Source organism: Cupressus sempervirens, chromosome 7 (genome assembly GCF_028749045.1).
Source record: "Cupressus sempervirens isolate cs-2001-9-10 chromosome 7, ASM2874904v1, whole genome shotgun sequence".
Taxonomy (NCBI): Eukaryota; Viridiplantae; Streptophyta; class Pinopsida; order Cupressales; family Cupressaceae; genus Cupressus; species Cupressus sempervirens.
Window position 1 is genome coordinate 471,932,237 of NC_143124.1, and position 24,753 is coordinate 471,956,989.

The following is a 24,753-nucleotide window of genomic DNA, read 5'->3' on the forward strand; positions in this document are numbered from 1 at the left end:
GACAGCATATGGGAAAATTGGCTAAGTCCCAAAAACAAAATTACAAAATTTGTGAATCTTCACATGGCCATTACAAAATTTGCAAAAAACTTGTGGATCATTATCTTATTGTTACCATCTTTACATAAGGATACTCCCCCTTTGACTATGCTCTTACTTGTAACTCCCTTATATATTTTTTCATACTATACTTCCCCTTTGACATCGATGATAAAGGTGGTGTCAAAAACTATATACAAGTCAAAAACATTGTTACCGCCATTCTTTATGCTGCTGATTGACATTCGTGAAATACAATCAGAAAAACTTGTCTTCAGATTCTTAAAATCTTTCTTCCAAGTGTCTTTGACTGCTTCAGATATATTGATGATAGCGCATAGTCCATATGATGCTAATTCTACTGCATTCAAATCTGAGTACACAAACTTTTCATATGATTACTTAGCCTTAAGGGAGTCATCTAACTGCTTCTGAACATTACTGATTTTCAAAGTTAGGTGCTCTCTCAATAGTGAGAATCTTCTTATTTCTCTTTCTCCTTTTCAACTCTATCAAACATAAGTCATCATAAGTCTTCACAATTCTTCTCACTAAGTTTTCAATCTTCATATTAGGTAGCTGCAATTCATTTACCAGGTTCTGTAGCTCTGCATGTTTCTCTTTCAGCTCCTCATTGATGCCCTTGATAAGATTGTATGACAAAGTGCATTGTCCATTCAAACTTCTTCCGACCACTAGACATCTTCTTAACTCTTTGATACGAGAGTCAAGACTTACTAAATCATTCCTAATGTTCTTGCACACGATGTCAAATAACTGTGCATCATGCTTCACTTGTGCATTAGTGGTTGCAACTTCTTTTAAAGTTTTGAACTTGTTATCAAACACTTTCGTTACTTCTTCTGCTTTCAACTCTAGTTCAGCTTCTATAACCTTTATCTGTCCAATATCTTCCAGTTTACTGGCTACTCTGCCAAGGACGTCTTGCGTCCTCTTAATGCTCTTTGTCCTTTCCACTATTTTGCTGGTGGCTAATGCTATGATCTGATTGAATGTGTCAATCTCTGGGTCACTAGTAGATGCTAATGGTGTGCTTGCTGACATGCTTGCAAATAGTACCTCCATAGGGGTCTTAGGTGTGCTTGTGCCTGCAATCTCAGAACTTTGTGGCTGAACAGGTGCGACCAATTGAATTTGCTAATTTTGACTCTCTTCATTTTCCTTTGTCTGACTTTCTTCTTCTGCCTCTGTTTGGCCTTCCTCGTTTTGTTTTTCATCTTCGTTATCTTTTGTTGCCTCATCCTTCCTTTCCTCTGCCTCATCTTTCTTTTCTTCATCTTTCTTGTCCTTTTACTTCTCACCTTCCTCATCCTTTCTTTCTTTTTCTTCCTCTCCTTTCTCCTCCTCTTCATTCTGTGAACTTCTATACCCCACCAAATTGTCACCAATAGCAGGGCCATAATCCTTAAAAGGATCTTCAACTGTGTCCAATGTAATACTTGTGCTATCCACATGCATTGTATATGTGCCAGTTGTGACTTGTGGCATTTCTAATGTCTCTATTGCCTCCTTCATTTTTTAATCTTTTTTATTGCTGCTGGTATGGGTACTGATTCATCTTGTTCCTCTGTTGTAGGGATTGCTCCCCCTATCATTTTGCTTTCCTTTCTTGTGCTTGGCTCCATAGAAGTCATAACTTTCACAATAGCCTCTTTTGTTTCTTTGTTAATCTCTTCATAGTTTCCTCCCATTATTAATATGGCTCTTGTCTTATTTCTCAGTAAAGGTTCAATGCTCTTCATTATTCTTGCAAGATGCTCATCATCTTCTACTTCGCATAATTTCCTTATTAATTTTTCCCTTATTGTCTTATCCTCCTCAACAACTCTCTTCTTTATGTTAACTAACCTCTCATATAGATCTTTCGGGATTTGTCCTTGTATGTCTCCAAATTTCTTGTTAGACAATATCATATGTCTAATAACCACATTCTCTAAATCAAACTTCTCAAATTGCTGTATAAGTCATAATGTTCAATTGTGCAAAATCTCCATCATTAATTATCATAGAATTTAGTCTTTCAGCTTTTGGTTTCCCCTTCTTCCTTTCTCTAGTAGTTATTTCTGATTTACCTTTCTTTGTTTCTCTCTTAGGTTCTTTAGCACTCTCTGTCTCTTGTTTAGTGCACCTTTTCTTTTCTTACCCATGTATGTGACTAATGTCTTTCTCTCTTCCTTGGACCACTGGAAATTTCTTTTACTCTCTTGTGCTTAGGTAATTCAACTGGTTAGTGCTGCGTAGGGTGCTATAGGTGTTTGCACAGGTGGTAGTGCCATTGTTACTCCTTCTATAAAACCATTATCAATAGCCAATGGCTTGGCAATAAGAATGTTTGATTGCCCACTTGCTTTCATCTCCATCGCAATTCCCCTGGCTTCTCTAAATTCTTCTTTGTTCATACCTGATTTCTTCAAGATGTTATCAATTTTCTTGTCAACTCTCTTCTTTATGTCCTTACTATATAGTTCAATGTCAACTTCTTTGACCTTTTCTTCATAGGTGCCCCATCTAAGACACTCCTTATCCTTCTCTAGTTCTAGAATGATCTTCGCATAAATCTAAATTAATTCCTCTGTCGTCACATATCCCATAGGATCAATGAACTTCACTCTTGATTCTCCTGCTTTCATGCAACTAACATCAGTTTCAACCATAAAAAAAATCATCTTTATACTTCTCAACTAGGGATGGTGGTGTTCTAAATCTTTGTCTCATTTATGCTTGAAAATTCTTCATCATCCTGGTGATATCTTCTGTCATTCTATCCTCTAGTTTCTTTTTGTAATAATGTGTGATCAGCTCCATTCTTAATCTGTTAGAATTTCATTGAAAACTTGGCATACCAGGGAACTTCCCTATTACTTGGAAAAACAAATGTGTCAATAAGGATTCAAATCTGAATACTGTACTCTTGGTCTTCTTTATTCTATCATTTTTGTGTAGTATTTGTTGCTTCGAGATCTCACACATAATGACTTTTTCTTTTTCAACTATCATGTATGTTGCTTGGATAAATCTTGCAAGTATAGAGTTGAGTCTCGAACTATAATTCATCTTGTATCCAATTATTTTTCTTACAAGTCTAACATCAACTTCCTTGATCATATCTAGTTTCATGTTCCTCCTATCTGATATTGTTTTCAGGTTAGTTTCCACTAACTTCTTAACATTCTTAACATTTGCAGGATTACTGCCCTCATTGCTCAATCCAGTTAACTTTTGAATCATGTCATTGTCAATCATAACACGTATGTCTCCTACCCAAAAAAAATCTTCATGCACACGGCTCAGAATAATCCTTGTCCACTCATGGTTATCAAATTTTGTAAAGAACACATGCCTTGTGATGTTTAGGTTTTCCAAATGTTCAAACCCTTGTTCCACTGTTAGGTCGTTTTTGTACACTAAGTTCATGTCTTTATGAATGTCACTTTCTCCTATCGACTCGAATTTGTAGTGAATGTAGGCACGGATGTCTTCTACCTGCAAAACCCTATTAAGCACCTGTGAAAATGCTCCTAATTGGTCATCTTCTAATGAAATGTATGGGTGCTCCTTCAACTTGTTTCTAGGTCTCTCACTCACATCAAAAACAGTTGGGTTGCCATTATTTTCAAATTAAACTTCAAATTACGACTGTGCAAGCAATAAATACATTTAATTTGTGAAACTTAGAGCTTGCTGAATTCGCTTTCAATTATGCTTCAAAACACTTCAATTTTGCTCTTAAATTCACTCCAAGGACTCCTTAATTTCTTGCACAATCAAATGGTACTCAAAAATTCAATTCTGATCCTTAAATCACTTTCTATTAACCTTTGCATTAATTGTGCAAGTACGTAGGTAACAAAAAGTTGTTTTTGTTTACCAGTGAACTTCTCTTACTTTGTGCCCTTACATATAAGCTCTTAATCTCATGCGCTCTAACCATAGCTTCCTTACATCCTTCTCTACCTCATACTAACTTTGCAAGTCTCAACTCCTTCCGTAAGGTTTTCTATATTGTTTTGATGCTAATTCAGCTATATTAATTGATGAAATGAACTACTCAATCAAATTGTGATTGGTTGATGACTATCACTGACTTTAATCTTTCCCCAGGTACTTCACTTGACTGAATTTCCAACACAACACTTGGACTTGTTGGTTCTTTAGCTTTAACTAATGATTCATCAAGATTTCCTACAAGATCTTTCACATTCTCTTTTTGACTGTTGATGTTATTTTCATTCCTTCTATTTTTGTTCATATTCCTTCTAGGATTTGGGTTTCTCATGTTACTCCTCGTATTGTTAGGCATTCTCATATTGTTCATCCTACAGAATCTTGTTGTATGACCCAAGTTGTTACAAATATGACAAACTATAACATTTTTCCCATATCTAAGTCTTGACCGATTGATCTATTCTCTTCTATCTCTAGCTATATGCCCAAAGTTGTTGCACTTATAACACACAATGCCATTCCTTATAAAATTGGTATCTCCAATATGTCTATTAGCTGCAGGGTTAGTACCTCTAAACATTCTACTATTATTATAATTGAATTTAGGTTTCTTACATTCAATAATTCTATGACCAAAACCATGACAATTATAACAATAACCAAAAAGATATTAAATGACTACCTGTATAGTCCTTCTTCATGTGACCCAATTCATTGCATGCATAGCATCTTCCTCTGAATTGGTTCCTTACTTCCTTAGTGTAATGTCCCCTCTTTAGTTCGACATGGCATTGATCATGGATTTGCCTATTCCAGACTCTCGTAGGCAAATGGTGTGGAAAGAGAGTCAATTCTGCGGATCAGATAGTCATATCTTGCTCTTGAAGAAGTGTTAAGAGGTTATATTTTATCATTATGTGATATTGGGGCCCACATGTTATAATTTTAATTTGAGTTGCACTTTTTATTTTATAAAATTACTTTATTATAAAAAAGTGCATTATAATGGGAATTTATAAAGGATGTTTCTAGAAGTTCTAGCAACTTCTTAGAAAAGTGAATAAATAGAGGGCTGGGCCTCTCATTTGGACATGCTTGGATTGGAGAACTCTTCTACTTCTTCATTGTGAAGACATTTGTGGACTTTGGATCTGCAAATTATTCGATCTTTGGGAACGAATCACTCCCTTGGATTGGCGACTTTGAGGGTGTGAAATATCACCTGAATTGTTGCATAATTGGAGTTGGTATTCAGCCATCTCATTGGAGCTTATTGAGAATTCATTGTTAGGGTTTGTTTTTGGTTGGAATAAGGATTTCAGATTTGCCCTATCATTGGAGAAGCATTTGACAAGAGTTTGAAGACAAAATAAGTGCATTTTCAGAATTGGCAAAGCAGGGTTCGGAACCACATAATTGCTCATATCTCCTCAACCCCTTGGAGTTATTTTTTATGGTTTTACACGGTTACTACCTAACCCTAGGCGCCCATTTTCCTTGCATTTGGGGGTCCCAAAACCCTAATATTATTTTATTTCAGCAGCCGTATAGGTACGGCCTGGTACGACCCTGCTAGTTTGGGCAGCAGCAGCAAATTAAGGATAGTTTGGGGGTGCGGTTGGAGGTCTTCATCAACGATCTGCAGCAAAACGTGGTGTTCTTCCATAGTTCTTCAAACCAGGTTCTTGCATTCTGAAATATATGTCAATTTGTGGGTAAATTTGCTGTCATACAGTCATTGTAATAATCAGACCAGAATTGGTAATAAAATAATTTCAGAATTTATTGCATTGTAATTGAAATATCGTTCAAAGGCTTTATATATATTGTAATTCTACGATTATATTCTGAAAGTATCAAATCTGAAATTGCCATATTCTGAATATTGTTACTGTTATTATTCATTACATGCCAAGTGTTTGACAAAATTCCTAAGTTCAGTTTGAGGGTTTCAGTGGCCTTTATAGAGAGGGTCATTACAGTGGTATCAGAGCTATAAGTCCTGCCATCCTGTGGAGGTCTTATAGGGAATTTGGAACAGCTGGATAGGAGGGAAAGTGTTTGATGAAATGTCAAAATACTAAAATCAGAGCATGCGACAAAGGCCTTATAATTTCCGCAATACCAAAGCAAGACAAGATAGGATTTTTGACCTGCAGAGCGAACAGTCTAGCTCATCTATCCAGGTGGACATAGAATCCAGTCATACAGACACAGGGGAGGTATTTTTTGATCAAGACTACGACTACAATATGGATAGAGGTGGGAATATTGGTCCAGATCAGCGAGAGGAGAGATTTTTACAGTTATTAGACACTTTGGCACAGGGACAGCGATTAGCAGAACAGAGAGCACAGGAACAGAACCAGAGAATGGAGCTTATGATGCAGATGATGGCTCGACAAATGGGGTTGAACGCTAACATAGGTGGAGGAAATAATCAGAATGGTCACAATCAGAATGGGAATAATCAGGATGAGATACATAATGGAGGCGAACAAATTGGGAACAATTTCGGTCATGCCCCCCAGCAAGCTAGGACAGTGAGTTCGAGGCCTATGATTCCTACGTTCCTTCCTAGAGCTCCAGAGCAGCCGGTACCAGAACCCCAGATCACTGACATACAGGATCAGCTAAGGAGAGATTGGGAAGCAGGGGGTCCAGATTTTACAGCTGCAATCACCTTTAGAGAGTAAATGGATGTGCGGATGAAGCATATGCCCCGTGGACAAGACAGGACTCAGAACTATGAGCTACGAAAGAAAGTAGGCAAACTACAGTTACCATATTATGATGGCTCGGGAAAGTCTACAGCAAGAGCTTGGGTTCAAAAGCTTGACACATACTTTCAATTGAACCCTATGTCTGAGGAAGAAGCTATTAAGTATGCAGCAATTCACCTGGATGGGTTAGCACACGAATGGTGGCATCATGGTATGATCACTATGGGTCATGCACACATTACCTCATATGTGGAGTTTACGGAGAGACTGATTGAACGTTTTGATAAGAGAGATCCAGAACTCCATTTCAAGGAATTAGCCCAGCTTAAACAGTGGGGATCATTGGAAACATACATTTCAGAATTTCAGAAACTTGCAGTGTTAGTAACAGATGTATCTGAACGAAGGCTATTGGTTTTATTTATGGATGGGTTAGTTGATCCGTTGAGAGGGTGGATTAAAGCTCTCAACCCTCCCACTTTGCAGGAAGCCATTAAGAAAGCTCGTGACATGGATTCCTCTTCAACTTCAAAAAACAAATTTCAGGCAAAGAGTTTCCCTTCAGGAAAAGATAAGGACAGGAAACCCTTTCATAGAGAGTCACAGCTACCTAAGGAAGAAAGTAAGAGGCTGGACAAGGAGACACTTAATGACTTGCGTAGGAAGAAGCTATGCTTCTATTGCAAAGGCCCGTATGAGTACGGCCATGACTGTCCTATGAGGCCAAAAGGGAAGGCCAACCGGGCAATGTGGGCTTATTACGAAGGCTCAGATTCAGATGGTTCAGAACATCATGATGAGGATCCTGATGAAGCAGAGGGAGAGCAGGAGATAGACAGTGCAGGGCAAAAGCAGGAAACAGAGCTACATTTACAGGAAGCACGACTGTCTAGTATCCAGAGAGAGGGATCTTTCAGACTTCGGGGGGTCTTGGCTAGGCAGAAGGTTATTACATTGTTGGACACAGGTGCCACGCATAATTTCATTGATGCACGATTCGTAGAGAAGCGTGGACTCATTACTGAGGAATTCGAGGGACTAAGAGTCAAGGTAGCTGATGGATACACTCTTCGTTGTGACAGGATGGTACGAGACTTACCTTTGCGCTTGAACAACTATGAGTTTAAGGCGGACTATCATGTGGTCAACATGGGTGACATGGACATAGTACTTGGAATGCAGTGGCTACATTCATTGAAGGTGGTTACCCTAAGATTAGAGGATATGGAGATACAATTCGAAATGAATGGTAGGACTCATGTGCTAAAGGCTATCCGTAATGGAGACATCAGGACTATCTCATTTAGGCGGCTGGAGAGATTAACTAGGCATAATGATATAGAGTGGGCAGCAGTTTGTACTTTGATACCTACACAGGAGGAGCAACATAAGGCGGAATATCATCCTGATATTCAGAAGTTGAGGATTAAGTACGAAAAGGTATTCAGTGAGATTCCACCAGGCAGGCCACCGGACAGAGGCATTGAGCATATTATTGAGCTGGAGGAAGGTGCTAAACATATCATGGTCACACCATATCGACATCCAAAGCGACTCAAGGACGAGATCGAAAGGACCATTGAGGAGTTGCTAGCGATGGGGCACATCCGACCCAGTAAGTCACCTTTTGCATCTTCTGTTGTTTTGGTAAAAAAGAAGGATGGAACGCTTCGGATGTGTATTGATTACAGTGCATTAAATAAGAGAACCATTAAGAACAGGTATCCTATTCCTCGCATTGATGAGTTGATAGATGAATTGCATGGGGCCTGTTATTTCACGAAAATTGATTTGAGATCAGGATATCACCAGATCAGAGTCCGTGAACAGGATATTGAGAAAACTACTTTCAGATGTCATTGTGGGCACTTTGAGTTTGTAGTCATGCCTTTCGGCCTGACCAATGCACCTGCCACTTTCCAGTCCACTATGAACAGAGTTTTCCACCATCAGTTGAGGAAATTCGTGCTGGTGTTTTTTGATGACATTCTGATCTATAGCCGATCATGGCAGGAGCATCTAGAGCATTTGGAGACGGTGTTGAGCATTCTACAGAAGGAGTCCTTGTATGCAAAGGAGTCCAAATGTGACTTAGGGATGACCAAGCTGTTATATTTAGGACACATCATTAGTGCAGAGGGAGTGCGGATGGATCCTGAAAAGATTCGCGCTATTGTTGATTGGCCTCCACCAGAGAACCTTACACAGTTGAGGGGGTTCCTTGGTTTATGTGGTTTTTATCGTAGGTTTGTCAGTGGCTACTCACGACATGCAGCTCCCATGACAGATTTACTGAAAAAAGGGGAATTTGTGTGGACTCAGAAGGCACAGGACTGTTTTATGAGATTTAAGGAGATAATGACTACGTGCCCAGTTCTAGCATTACCTGATTTCACGAAGCCATTTGAGCTTCAATGTGATGCATCTGGAGAGGGAGTAGGTGCTGTACTTATGCAGAATAAGCACCCCATAGCTTATGAGAGCAGGAAGCTCAGAGGCCCTGAGCATTCATTCAGTATATATGATAAGGAGATGTTGGCCATCATGCATGCTTTGGCCAAATTCAGACAATATCTTGTGGGTAGCAAGTTTTGTATTAAAACTGATCATAACAGTCTGAGGCATTTCTTGGGACAGCAGGACCTGAATGATCGCCAACAAAAGTGGGTAAGTAAGTTGCAGGCATATGATTTTGACATCTCATATGTCAAGGGAACTCAGAATGTTGTTGCAGATGCTCTATCTCGAAGGCCACACCTCACTCTTATGGTTCAGATATCAGAGGATTTGCGACACTTGATTATAGCAGAGTATGTCAGGGATACATGGGCCTCCGATATAGTAGAGGGAACAGTGATTGATACCAGATACACACTTGTAGATGATTTGATCATTTACAAGAACCGGATTTACCTAGTCCCAGGATCGAAGGTTAAGCAACTGATTATGAGAGCACTTCACGACTCACCGACAGCAGGCCATCCCGGGTACTTCAAGACTTACAAGTCGGTTCGAGAGCGGTTCACTTGGAAGGGGCTGAAAGCTGATGTTTTGCAGTATGTTCGAGAGTGTCATGTTTGCCAGCAAAACAAACAAGAACACAGCTATCCGGCAGGGCTCCTACAGCCACTTCCAATTCCCGACAGGAAGTGGGAATGCATCTCCATGGACTTTATCACAGGTTTGCCCAAGGTACAAGGACGAGATTGTATTTATGTGGTGGTAGATAGATTAACGAAATATGCTCATTTCTTTCCTATCACTACTACACATTCAGCAGCTCAGGTGGCAGAGGTTTTCTTTCGGGAGGTTTTCAGATTGCACGGCTTGCCTCAGAACATTGTGAGTGATAGGGATAGCCGTTTCATGAGTCACTTTTGGCAGGAGGTATTCCGGTTATGTGGCACGGAGCTTACACCCAGCACAAGCTATCACCCACAAACCGATAGTCAGACAGAAATTGTGAACAAATGGGTGGAAGGATATTTAAGGAATTATGTGGCAGCTCAGCAGCGAGCTTGGGTCAGATGGATATATCTCTGCGAGTATTGTTACAATACTACATATCATATGACTATACAGATGACACCCTTCATGGCACTTTACGGTTATGAAGCACCTAGTTTCTTGGATTTGTTGTTGAGCGACAGCCGGGTACCCAGTGCAGGTGAATTATTACAGGAGAGTAAGGATATAGTTGCTACCCTCAAAGACAATATTGCAAGAGCTCAGAACCAGCAGAAGCAGTATGTAGACCAGAAGAGAACTGAGCGTAGTTTTGAGGTAGATGATATGGTTTACCTCATGTTGCAGCCATACAGGCAATTTACTCTTAAGAAGAGTGGGGCAGAGAAACTTAAGCCACGCTATTATGGACCATTCAGGATTATCAGGCGAGTTGGTGAAGTGGCTTATGAGTTGGAGCTTCCCGCAGACAGCAGAGTGCACAATGTGTTTCATGTGTCACGCCTCAAGAAGGCGTTGGGTCAGAATGTGGTGCCTTCTGCAGTATTACCTCCTTTAGACGATGAGGGAAAATTGATTTTAGTACCACAATCCATCCTGGAGAGCAGAGAAAAGCAGCTTCGTAGAAGGGTGATCAGAGAATACTTGGTTAAGTGGAAAGATTTACCTGTTGAGGATGCTACTTGGGAGGGGGAGGCTATTTTGCAGCACCCGGCGTTGAGATTGCTTGAGGCCAAGCAATTTCAGGAGGGGCGGACTGTAATGTCCCCTCTTTAGTTCGACATGGCATTGATCATGGATTTGCCTATTCCAGACTCTCGTAGGCAAATGGTGTGGAAAGAGAGTCAATTCTGCGGATCAGATAGTCATATCTTGCTCTTGAAGAAGTGTTAAGAGGTTATATTTTATCATTATGTGATATTGGGGCCCACATGTTATAATTTTAATTTGAGTTGCACTTTTTATTTTATAAAATTACTTTATTATAAAAAAGTGCATTATAATGGGAATTTATAAAGGATGTTTCTAGAAGTTCTAGCAACTTCTTAGAAAAGTGAATAAATAGAGGGCTGGGCCTCTCATTTGGACATGCTTGGATTGGAGAACTCTTCTACTTCTTCATTGTGAAGACATTTGTGGACTTTGGATCTGCAAATTATTCGATCTTTGGGAACGAATCACTCCCTTGGATTGGCGACTTTGAGGGTGTGAAATATCACCTGAATTGTTGCATAATTGGAGTTGGTATTCAGCCATCTCATTGGAGCTTATTGAGAATTCGTTGTTAGGGTTTGTTTTTGGTTGGAATAAGGATTTCAGATTTGCCCTATCATTGGAGAAGCATTTGACAAGAGTTTGAAGACAGAATAAGTGCATTTTCAGAATTGGCAAAGCAGGGTTCGGAACCACATAATTGCTCATATCTCCTCAACCCCTTGGAGTTATTTTTTATGGTTTTACAGGGTTACTACCTAACCCTAGGCGCCCATTTTCCTTGCATTTGGGGGTCCCAAAACCCTAATATTATTTTATTTCAGCAGCCGTACAGGTACGGCCTGGTACGACCCTGCTAGTTTGGGCAGCAGCAGCAAATTAAGGATAGTTTGGGGGTGCGGTTGGAGGTCTTCATCAACGATCTGCAGCAAAACGTGGTGTTCTTCCATAGTTCTTCAAACCAGGTTCTTGCATTCTGAAATATGTCAATTTTTGGGTAAATTTGCTGTCATACAGTCATTGTAATAATCAGACCAGAATTGGTAATAAAATAATTTCAGAATTTATTGCATTGTAATTGAAATATCGTTCAAAGGCTTTATATATATTGTAATTCTGCGATTATATTCTGAAAGTATCAAATCTGAAATTGCCATATTCTGAATATTGTTACTGTTATTATTCATTACATGCCAAGTGTTTGACAAAATTCCTAAGTTCAGTTTGAGGGTTTCAGTGGCCTTTATAGAGAGGGTCATTACACTTAGGTGATTCAACTTGTTCAGATTGCCTAGGTAAATCTTCAGATTGATTTGACTCAACCTTGTTCAGATTTTTATGCTCAAGTTTTTGGATCACAATATCTAATTCTTTTGTAACCCCATTTTTCTTAGATGATCCTCCTTCATAATATCCAAGACCAGTCTTGTCATAAGGTCTTTGTATATAGATCTGCTCATCAAGCTTCTCAGTGTTGGAGTATAACTTCTCAAGATGTAGCTTAAACTGTGTTAACTCTCCTTTCACAATTGCATTATACTTATCAAGTTCTGCATACTGCAACTTCAATGATTCAAGTTCAGATGTCATCTTCACAAGTTTAGATCTCATATCTGCATTCTTAGGTCTCAAATCTGATTCAATCTTCTTATCATCATCCTTGAAGCTCAACTTTAGATTGGTAATCTCTAGCTCATGTTTTAGGATCTCATTCTCTTTCTTAAGCCTTGAAACTTCATTGCATTCCTTGGTCTAGTCTTTAGACTCTTTCTTAAATCTAACATATTCAATCTTGTCCTTCAATTTTACAATGTAGTCTTTGGCATCTTCATACTTGTCTTTCAAAGTATCTCTCTTTTCTGTAAGTACATCACATTGCTCAAGAGCTTTTTCTAGGTTATTTTGTAACTTATCCATATCCATATAGATCTTACTCAAGCTATTAGGACTTCTCTGAGTAACTGTTCTCTAATACCAATTGTTTGAAATAGGAAATACTGAGAGGGGGGTGGATCAGTATTCCACAAACTTCTTTCCAATTATGGATATCGTTAACAATCTTATAACTTGCATATGAAAGTAAATTGATTATACTAAACAATAAACACAACCATAAAGTAATGCAACACATAACACCATATTTTGTTAACTAGGGAAACCTGGCCTAGGGAAAACCTTAGTGGGGATGGTACCCACAAAATGATCCACAATCAAAAGAAAGATATTGACCTTATTAAGAGTTTATTACATCCATATAGTGTCTCGGTCCTTATTAGACAATTAGGCTTTGTTAGAAGCATCAACCCTATTAGGAGTTGTTATTACAATATACAAAGTATGGAAGATGAGCCCACTGCCCAAACATGCAATAAATAATAATGTTCTTAAATACAAGGGGTAAGTACAAAACCTCTTACTGCTGCTGATGTCTTCAATAACTGATTTGCCTTTTTTAATTTTCACAAAAAATGATCATATATCCTTACCACTCTAATCTAACATCAGAATTCACATATCAAAAGAATGGCATTTCAATGTCATAGACATCACACAACTTCGCATTTCAAGTTATGTTCTTTATACTGTTAGCCTTCATTACTTTATACATTTTCCAAAATACAAAATTAACTCTTGTTGACTTAGGGATAACATCTAGAATGTTGTCCCTAATTAGTCAAGTAATTATTTTGTTAAAAAACATAATTCCTTAACTTAGAATATCTATTTTCTTATCTTTACCCTATTATGTTTGTTCAACACTGTCACTGTAAAACTGGAATATCTTTGTTCATATTGTTTGTACAACCTCACACTCTCATATGTAGTATCCTCATACTTTGTTCTGTCTGTACCTTAGTGTCCATGTGCCAGAAATACTTTCGTGAACTACGCTGACCAAAACTATGCCTATGCTAATAGATAAACTTTGTGATACTTAAACAATTATTTGCTCGCTCAATCTTGACTATATGTTGACATAAATGACAACCTTATATCATTTACCCTACTAAATTGCCAACAATATTGGCCTTAATTAAACCTTAAAAGAGACCTCATGGTTCCCACACCCAATTAGGGTTCCCATGTTAAAAATAAAAATAAAAAAATAACACCAAAAACTCTCTTTTTTTTTACTTTTTGACCATGGTGTTAGATGCACCCTGGACACACCCTCGCACCCCCACACCCAAGAAGAACCTTCATCCTCTCTGGTGCATCGATTGGTGTGGTTATGATTTGGTGGTGGTTGTGGAGCGCGGGTGCACAATGTACTTGCACCCAGGACATATGCATACTAGGTGCAAGCTGGTTTTACCTCAAGTGCGCACTTGAGTAACACTGTTTTAAAGTATTTCAAAAAGCTATGAATCTATGAATAATTTGCATTAAAGTAGACTATGCTCGTTAGTGCCCATAATGTTCTAAAAACATTAAGGTACTGTCATATTTGAAAAATTTCAAAGCTGAATCTCATAAACATTTATTATATCTTATGAGCATTACTAGTAGATGCTTTGTAATCCTTGTTGTTAATGCAGGATACTAATGTTTTCAATAGCATTTCTACATTACTTTGCTCCTAAGACATTGTGCATCCTCCGTTTATCTTATATCATGAGTAAATTTTCCTATTAAAGTGAACTTCCATTGGCTGTGTGTTTTATTTCCGGTGTATTTTTCTTTTCCTTTTTAGAAAACTTGCAAGAAAAATATGAGGGGTGCTGGAAACATATCATGATAGGTGAAAAGCTTCAACAAGTAGCAAGACTTCCAAAAGGCAAATGTCAAGAACAGCTTCTTCATATTCCATTTTCCTTTTCTTATTGTGGTCAGTCTCTTTTTCCCTGTCATTTTTGCTGGTTAGAGCTCAGTTTGGTGGTTTTCTTGCATTTTCAGAATGTGGAGGATGGAATGGAACACTTTGATATTGTATGACATTTGTTTGATGGGTTATTTTCAGTTTGGTTTGTATTGCTAAACAAATATCATGCAGTAGATTGTTGGCATACAGGGTCTAGGATTAGAATTGTAAAATTATGAAAAATGATGGTATTGGTATTTGTTGAGCAAATTGGCAATTTTTCCATTATGGAACAAGGTTTTCCTGCCCATTGCCATTGTTAGAATCCGCTAAACTTCAACTGCAAGTTAATCTAGATGAAAAGGTTATATTTAGCTTTATTGGCATGAAATTACATGTTTACGGATTTTGCGTTCTACTATTGATAAGTAAAATTCGTTCTTTTTTAAGTTTAGGCACATGCACTCAAAAAATGTATCTTAGGCATATTTGATGCTGTTTTAGTGAGGCTATTTCCGTTTGGTGGTTGATTTGCCTATTCAATGCGAATAATTAGGGTCTTATACATCTTTTACTGAATTCTACCTGTGCTTGTGTTTTGGTTGTTTTTCTGATCGCACTGTGAAGTTAGTGGAGCAAGAATTGTGGGCAAAGGAGGAGAAAGGTTTGATCGGGATTCTTTTTGTTAGAGATACACAGGTTGCAAAGGGTGTCCCTACTTTTCCTACCTTATCACCAGGTACATACTTTATTTTTATGTATTAGTATGAGTAGGTATGGTATTGAATTTGGTAGTTTTGTTGTTGATGATTGTTACTCAATTTTCACACATGTTCAAATGGAGTAAAGCATACATGTTTGTCACTTTCAATTTATATTCAAAATTGCAAAAAAGAAGTATCTTTTCATTCATACTGAAATAATAGATTTTTTTTTGTATTATTCACCATGATGGTACAATTGATATTAACAAGCATGAAATAAAGATGTAGAAAGTGAATTTCTCTCACACATTTGACCATAAGAGTAGTCTCTATCTACTGATATATATTCCTACTCTACTGAAATAAATAACATGAAAGAAGTATAAAGAGAGGAAAGGTCATGGGCACCAATCATTGCCTGTAATGACTGGTTGAGTTGCATTCATCCGCATCCATCCGTTCGCTGCCCCGAACCGCGTCCCTTCCATGCATCTGATCCTTGCATTCATGAAGAAATTAGGTTAGATCCAATGGATCTAAGCATGCTAGTACCTCGCTTCACCTCACATTCATGGTCCTAACATGCTACTCATCTCAACAAAATAAAGACATACATCAGCAGAGAAAGATGACTTACAATAAATGCTTCAGTATTAACATATTCATTTCCTGTACAGCAGATCATAATAGATTGAATTAATATTGATGACAGATTCATAGCAGATAGACAAAAGCATTAAAGGGACGAGTCATATTTGATTTGAAACCTTTTGTTTTTAATATAAAAAAAAAAAAGATTCAAAACATTAAAGGGACGAATCGAATAGGCTTGAAACCTTTTGTTTCAGATGGAGTAATAGGGCTGAAAATATCAAGTTGCAGCAAAGAGCAATACAAGTGTGCTAAGAGGGAAAGCTACAGCCAGCTGGAAGCATTATCTTCAAAACCTACGCAATATGTTTTAAAGAATGGAGCTATAAACAACAATCACTATTTAGGACAAAGCAATGTATTATCAAGGGCTGAAATTAAATAGCAGACAAGGAGATTCCAGCTAAGAATTTAAAGAAGACATGCAAAATACCAAAGGTGCAGCGGTGGGAACAATCCTTCCAATCAAGACCAATTACTATAAAGAAAAAAACCAGTGGCAAATAGTATTGAGGAGAAGGAAATCGGAAGGAACGATAATCCTATTTTTTATATTTAGTTTTTTCATTCAAGTGGTTGTTATGTCATATAGCTATTTGGCCTACCAGAAATCCAATAGAGGAAATTTATATGCTGGAAATCCATACAAATGAAAGAGAGTTGCCATATAATTGAGATAGAACATTGCCTCACTGAAGGAATGAATTCAGAGTCACAAATGAGGTTTATACAACAAATAGATCTTAGGAAAATAAGATCGGTTATAGCAGAAAACCCAAATGGATTTACATCAGAAAAAACTTCAAAAATATTCTTTTATGATGGCAAGAATTAAGATAACCCATAAATTTCTTAGCACCAACAATTATCAGAAATTACAAGTCCCATATTTAGCAAATACTGATGGCAAACAGCAGGAGATAGCAAAGACCCATAAATGGAGTAACTCCAGCAAATACTGAAGAAAAGCATAGCTACAACAAAATCTTAGCATGGAGTAAAAGACTGCATACACAACACTATGTGATCTAGATCATAACAGCACTCAAGGCCATGAAGTCTCATATCCAAATACTAGTTATGAGCAACAGATAGGGATTTATGGCTGTGAAAGACATAAGTTATGTCACATAACTAATTCAACTGAACTTCTACAACGGTATTTTACCAAGGGTTGTATGGATAAAACAGCTACCAAAACAATGATTCTTGATTCTTGATATGTGCAAATCCAAACAAATACCATAGAAAATTTGGTAAAAGAATAATTCATGGCATAGAGGAGAGATACGGAATCAGAAGAAGCCACGGCATCTGAAGTAATAAGTGTCTCACAACAAAAGCCCAGCAAGTACATGAGCCATGAAATGGAGTGACAAAGAAGAAGCCATGAAAAGGAGAAACCAGAGTCACAACAAACAATAAACCAACAAGGAAATGAGCCAACAAAACTCCACAAAAACCAGAGCACTCGTGGCTATAACCAGAACCAAGAAACGGTAAAGAAAGAGTCATGAAATGGAGAAGCTACTCCGGCATAGACAAGAAGCAAAGCCACAAAACGAAATGGAGATATAGCAGCCACAGCACAAACGTCTACCACCATGACTCACAATAAACAATAGTAACTACACTCACTGTATGAAAGAGAAGACCTAGTCGAGCAACACTCACAGCTACAAGGAGCCACAAAATAGCAGGAGATATAATGGCATCCAAGACCATAATAGCGGAGAATAAAGACCCAATGGCTCACGCATCAAACAACAAAAAGGAGAAGCTCACAACAAGAAATAGAGAATGCAACTACACTCACGGCAAGAAAGGAGAATAACCAGTCGAACTAGGCATGGAGAATGACGGCTGCAACAACAAAGAAGTCCACGGATAGCAAGAAAAAACTAGTTCTTTTCCATTTTCGGCTAGGGTTTTAACCCTATGTTTCCTCTATTCTTACAAATGAGCATTCGAATGCCAAAAATATGATTTTGTTACTTTTTAACATTCCTTTCTTATGTTTTATAAAATTTCGGGTCCGCAACATTATAAGGAGATGGTAAATTATTAATTAAGACTAATGGTATAGGATTTAATTTTGAAAATCCATATTATTTGTTTTGGTTAATAATGTATTTATTCTTATTGTATTTTGAAGAAATTGTAAAATTATTATTAGTAGTTGATAGATTATTAATCAACTAGTTAATAATAATAACTAAAAATGCAATAAATAATAAATGATGTTAAAAGGCAGAGTTAAAATTAGACTTAAGTGTTGTCAAGAGGGAATTTGCATGTTTAATGTCTAAATTCGAGGAGTTGCTATTTTTGGACTCACAGATCAGACTCACGACTTTGGTGTCAATTATGGAGCTATTTTTTGGCATTTTTAGAGTCTTCTTGGACTTGTTTACATGCGTGTGTAGTCAAGGTACAGTTTGGAGTGCATGAGGCATATTTTTGGAATTGTTAGCCTATATTTATAAATGGTTAACTTATAATTTCGACCCTTACTTCTTGATTTTGTGGAAAGGTGGTGTTGAGTTCGTTATTGTTATATACCCCTCTTGTTTATAGAGAAGGGGTTCAAATTTTGAGAGGAGACAGATGTGCATGTGATATTCGTCCTTGGCATCTTTTTCTTGATTTTTCTGAGCTATTATATAGAGATATTGTTATTTGGGCCTTTGATCGTAATATAGTTTGCATTGGATTCAGCTTTTGGAGTAAAGGATTTGGTTGTATGCTTTATGGTGATTAATGTTATTTAGTTGTTTTTTATTGATAAACCTTTTGGGTAATATCTCATTTTGCATCTTCAATGTTTGATCTCTGTGATTCATAGATTTTGAGTTGTGTTTCCTTGGTGATATATTCGATTGTGATTTTTTTCCTTTCATATGTTCATATTTTGACCTTCTCTTAAAATATTTATGTGGATTAACGGCGCTTTCAAGCTATGTTTTCATGATTATCTGTTGAAATCGTTCATTGTGTTATAACAGTATTTCACATTATCAATTCTAGTATATCACCTTAGTTTTTATCATTTAGGTTTTATATTTTCAAGTTTACCTCTTTACCCTTTTCCATACAAGTTTTACGTCTTCATTAGCATAGGTGAGATATCAGATATATCGTATAAGAACCGGCCTAGAATCTGGAGGTTTAATCAGGGCATAGGTTACCCACAACCTCCGGTTGATCCAGTGTTTTTCCAAAATCACCAAGGGTTTCAGGACTTAAAGCAATTAGGGTGCAGATTTTGGAGATAACAATAATGTTGATAGTAGTGCCATGACTAAGGTCACATTACAAATATGGGAGAGAGAAATAGTAAAGGATATTTGAATAGTTTGTCTGATGGTAATAAGTCGCCATAAGACCATCTTCAGTGGCATAAGAGGTTTGTTTCACATTCTTTATTGAAAGAAAACAACAAATTATATCGGTGTCTGCCAATCATTGCAATGGTTAAATTCGACTTTAAAGTAAGATGAATTACTATTAGAATAGTTAAAAAGTTTAGTTTGAGAGTCTAGGCCTAAGATCAATCATTGTTTAATTGATCAATGCACTGTAAATTAGTGAATGAAATGGACCATTATTAAAATGTGATTGACTCGATGCAATGAAAGTTTACTAAGAGACAAATAAATAGGGGAATGAGAACACACTGCATTGTTTCAGAAACCAAAGTTTGTAGGCAGCATGGAATGTGCATCTGATTCATATAATCTTTATGTAGATAAAATAATTGTTCGATACATTTAGTTTTAGACTTTTTAGCTTCAATAATTGAATTTTTCTTTAAAAAAGCTTGGTGATTCTAAAAACCTAACCAAGACATGGGAGTAAAGATTACATTTTTAAGCAAAACGAACAACCTTGCCTCCTAAGAGAAAGTAGTTCTTTGAAAGGATATGTAAGCTCACCAAGTTCTTGAAACATGCATAGTCAAACCTCTATGGGACCCTTGATCTTCTACAACCCAAGGAAGAAAACTAAAACAATATTTTGACCTCCTATTTCAAGACAGCTAGGTATATTTGATAATAATGATGCAAAGTGCCTACTTTAAAATGACTCCATGAAAAGACATGATGTGATATTGCTATCAGGATTTAACTGTGTAGTATTTGAGTCAAACTCATTGACTCGTGTTTCATGAGTAGTAACTCACATGAATCCATCTGTCATGACAATATATGGAACACTTAGCACTCATTGGATCTAAGTGATGCTCACAGGGGTGAAACACTAAGACTTCCCGAGAGGTCACCCATCCCAGTACTACTTCAGCTTGAGTGTGCTTAACTATGGAATTTCCTCCATGGTTAAACCCACTCATCTAACAACCCCATTTGCAAACCCTTCACCAAGTGTTGTGCATTATGAACCATTCATTAGAAAGCCCCTTAAGCTCATCAATTGATAAGTAGGAGACATTTTTCCACAGCAAGTCAAATTGTGATATTGCTATTAGGATTTAACTATGTAGTATTTGAGTCAAGCTCATTGACTCATGTTTCATGAGTAGTGATTCACATGAATCCATCTCTCATAACACTAAATGGAACACTTAGCACTCATTGGATCTAGGTGATGCTCACTTAGCACTCATTAAGGGGCTTTCTAATGAATGGTTCATAAGGTACAACACTTGGTGAAGGTTTTGCAAATGGGGTTGCAAGCTGAATGGCTTTAACCATGGAGGAAACTCTGTAGTTAAGCATGCTCAAGCTGGAGTAGTACTGGGATGGGTGACCTCCCGGGAAGTCCTGGTGCTTCACCCTTGTGAGCATCACCTTGATCCAATGAGTGCTAAGTGCTCCATTTATTGTCAGGAGAGATGGATTCATGTGAATCACTATTCATGAAACATGAGTCAATGAGTTTGACTCAAATACTACACAGTTAAATCTTGATAGCAATATCACAACTTGACTTGCTGTGGAAAAATGTCCCCTACTTATCAAGACATGAAGTGTTACCGGACAAGAATATGATATATACTTATTGCAGCATTTCTAATAATTGAATTATTTGTTTTATAAAGATAATAGTATGAGGATCTAATAAGGGCCCCCAATCCAAGAAATTAATAGCGGTAAAACACCAAGAAACAAGACAACAACAGCTGACATTAACAACCAGCAAAAATAAAAAAATCTAGGGAGGGCCAAGATCCAACACCACACCCTACATTCCCCTGGATGCACACCCTTATCATCTCCCAGCAGCTAAAAGACCCCAGATTTGAGTTCAACAGAGCCATGGCCCATAGCATTTTGCATTCCCTTGACAGATACCATGCAAAATTTTAGATATCATAGCTGTCATCATCAATTTCCCTCTCTGTAACCTGGGGAGTGTGATAGGCATTCTAATTTCCCTTTGTAATGAATGGCCAGAAGATGTTTGACAACAGTTGGAGTTCATGACAGAAGGTGATTATCCATAGTGACTTCCTTAACCTTGTTCTAGTCTGAGCTGTCGGCTTGGTCCACTGGCTTATTATCTACAATTATCAATCTCCTGCGAGCAAAGCAGCACTTGAGTGCATCCTCTGATCTAATGGGGGAGCTTCCATTAAAAAACAAAAAAGAGAGCACGTTTTCTAAGATAATAGTAGAGGGGGTTCTATAGCCCCCTCTGCTTAATGATTACAGATCCTTAGCCAAAACAAACATAAAAATGCCTAACTAAAATGAACATCAACAAACCCACACATGGGCAACCATTTAATATATCTAGATCATGACACAGAAAATAAAGCCAACACACAAACTCAAGGGTCCCTAGAAGGGCTTTACCTATGAGCATCACAGGCATCCACCGTACCACCATGACTATCAAACTTGGCATCACAGGCCTCAAACTTTGCTGTTACAGCCCATCATCTTGCAGCCAACACCACCTGACATAGGGCTATTGGAATATCACCAACTTGAGCATCAAGAGCTGGAAGCTTAATAACCAGAAAAAGAAGAGTATATTAATGTCACAAAACAACCAAAATAGGTCTGCAATAATCAAAATATAAAGTCAAGTTATAACATTAGAAGGTTTGCAAAACAACAACTTTTGAAGAATCTGAAAGCATAAAGAGCATCAAAGTAGTTTAACAAAAGGAAAAAGTCTAATGAGAAGAAGCCAGGCACAATTCATCAAGCAAAATGAAGAAGAAACAAACCCCTGTATCTTTGCACAAAAAACATATTATTGGGATCAATGATTATCCTGTGGTCTCCATGAACATCTTCGAAAGTCATCTTTGTAGCATTATTGTTAATGTTAACATTATTTTGAACATTCACTACAGAATAATTATGTATATCAAGACAAGTAAGGAATGCACATTCTATGAATAGTTTGGAACCATTATATTTAAATTGCTACAACTCAAATGCTTCACCTCGTCTATCACAGGGAGTTTCTGCTAGAGCTTTATATGCATCTCGAGGAATGGAGAAGCCAAGTGGAAGAGACACGTATACAGTAGTGCTCAAAGGATTGTGTAGATTCAAGGTGCTTGAGTATTGCATGAGTTTCAGGACTTGATATGACAAGGACAGTTTAAATTTAAATCTTGGTTTGAACTCCATTTACAGCCAGTACTTCTGAAAGCATTGAATATTTTTGTTCATTTTGTTGAGCATATTTTTTTGTACTCCCTGTTCCCATAAATATTTTTATAGAGAAGTAAACCAACAATAAATACAAGAATGTGTATAAAACATTGCATTGATAAATTCTCCTTTGTTTCACAATATGATGGTTTAATTGCATTTGTAATGCATAAATTGACTCTTCACAGGAATGTTACACATTACTCTTTTACATTTGTTTCGTGTATATTTAAATTATCCTCCTATTTCAATTGTCTTTTCTTACACACGTTTTCTATTATAAAAGTTATTATGTACTAGAACACGGGCATTGTGCATGGTGTCTTGCCAAACAATTGAAGCACAGATGTAACTCTGTGAACCATGTCCGTACTCAGTGCTGAAGAAATCCCAGGAATTTTTATTTTTTTAGTCCTCAAAATTCTGGCACACACAGTGACAGTTAATATCCCAGACCTTGGACTTTGTACCATGATGTCTTGCCAAACAAAAAATAAAACAAAATACATTTTATCCTTGACTTGGATAATCTGAATCATAGGAATTTCCAATATATAATATGCTATTATGGAACTGGAAGTTTGAGGAGCAATATAGTACACAAACGATAAACATTACAGAGACCAAGTATATGTTGTATCCTTTCTTCCATACTATTGGCGAGCCATGCAGGTAATGAATTATATCCAATGCTCTGAAACTTCTAGTATATAATATATATTGTGTTATGAGTAGTCATCTTATGGCCACCTTAACTCTTAAATAGCCTACATAATCATATGTATGTATTCAGGTCATTCTGAGAGATATCTTTAAGAATCTAATTCGACCTAAGTGACATCCAAGGCAACAAGTGTGGTATGGTATATAGAGGAGCTATAGATTAGTTTTCATCATCATAAACATTAGACCTAGTATTGATGATCTGATGCTTATGGCAATACTTCTAAATGATTAAAATTGAATTATAATCTTGTAGCAAGCAATTTTCCCATGTTCATCAATTTTGATCTCAACAATCTGCTTTTGTTTCTGTTTTATTTCTCATTGCAGTCTTGCAGAGTTCCTTTTATCTATTCCAATCTGGCTGTACTTTTACATTTCCACTTACCTATTTTATTACTCACAGACTTAAATACATTTTCTTCCATCATGAAATTCTCATCTTCTTTTTTGTTTTTGTTATGATGTTGTGCTTCTCAGCGATGGGGGATTATGCAGAGTTTATGGGGGAGCTTGTCAAAGCCGTTGCACACAGAAGAGCTGATCATACACTTGAACAGATAATAGTGGAGAAGCTCAAGATTTGTTGTTTATAGATAACAGATAGAAGCTTCATGCACATATTCTTTGACCTGTATGTTGGAAATTTGTCCAGCGCTCCCCACGGGATTCGTGACAAGGGCTTAACCGCCTCCTGTGTACTATAAGTTGAGTGGATGTATCGGACATTGACAGATTGGTCTTTTGGTGCAACGGCAATCCCACTCTAACAAGTGGTATCAGAGCTTGGTCATAGATTTGAATCCTCGGACCCTCAGGTAACACTGAGGGGGAGATTGCTGGAAATTTGTTCAGCGCTCCCCTCAGGATTCGTGACAAGGGCTTACCCACCTCTTGTGTACTATATGGTGAGTGGTTGTATCGGGCATTGACAGATCGGTCTTTTGGTGCAACGGCAACCCCACTCTACACTGCATTCTTCTTCTTATATAATTTACATAAAATTCAAATTACAGCTCATGTTGCCCATCTGAAATTAGTGGTACTATTTGTAATCATCAGTTGTCTTCCCTTTTGCAGCTGTTACAACAATAAAGATGGAATAATAATAGAGTAAGAAGTCCTTGAGATGAAGAGGTCTCTAATCCAAGCAGCCAGTAACTCAAGCCCTTATTGTTTTTCATTGTAAGAACAAACAAAAATTAACTCCAAAACATTTAAATTAAGACATAAGGGGCTCTAATTACATTGTATTTTCTCCCCATTACAATTGCTGTTGACGGTCGCAATCTTTTATCCTCATTACAATTTATGCCATATCCTACTCCCAACAT

At 37.4% G+C, this 24,753-nt stretch overlaps 1 protein-coding gene across 5 annotated transcripts in view; it reads left to right on the forward strand.

The window, feature by feature from the left end:
- The window catches only part of LOC149547595 (disease resistance protein RUN1-like), a 43,495-nt gene extending 18,942 nt beyond the window's left edge, over positions 1-24,553 (forward strand). For 3 of the 5 annotated variants that reach the window (XM_089791712.1, XM_089791713.1, XM_089791714.1), the window contains 2 exons: positions 15,337-15,448; positions 23,900-24,437. In XM_089791712.1, coding sequence (XP_089647838.1) covers positions 15,337-15,448; positions 23,900-24,015 — 228 coding nt within the window. In that variant the 3' untranslated portion in view covers positions 24,016-24,437. Of the gene's footprint in view, positions 1-14,601; positions 14,737-15,336; positions 15,449-22,496; positions 22,596-23,899 lie in introns of those variants that run through there. The other 2 variants (XR_016353898.1, XR_016353899.1) reach the window with 2 other exon arrangements.
- The last annotated feature ends 200 nt before the right edge of the window (positions 24,554-24,753 follow it).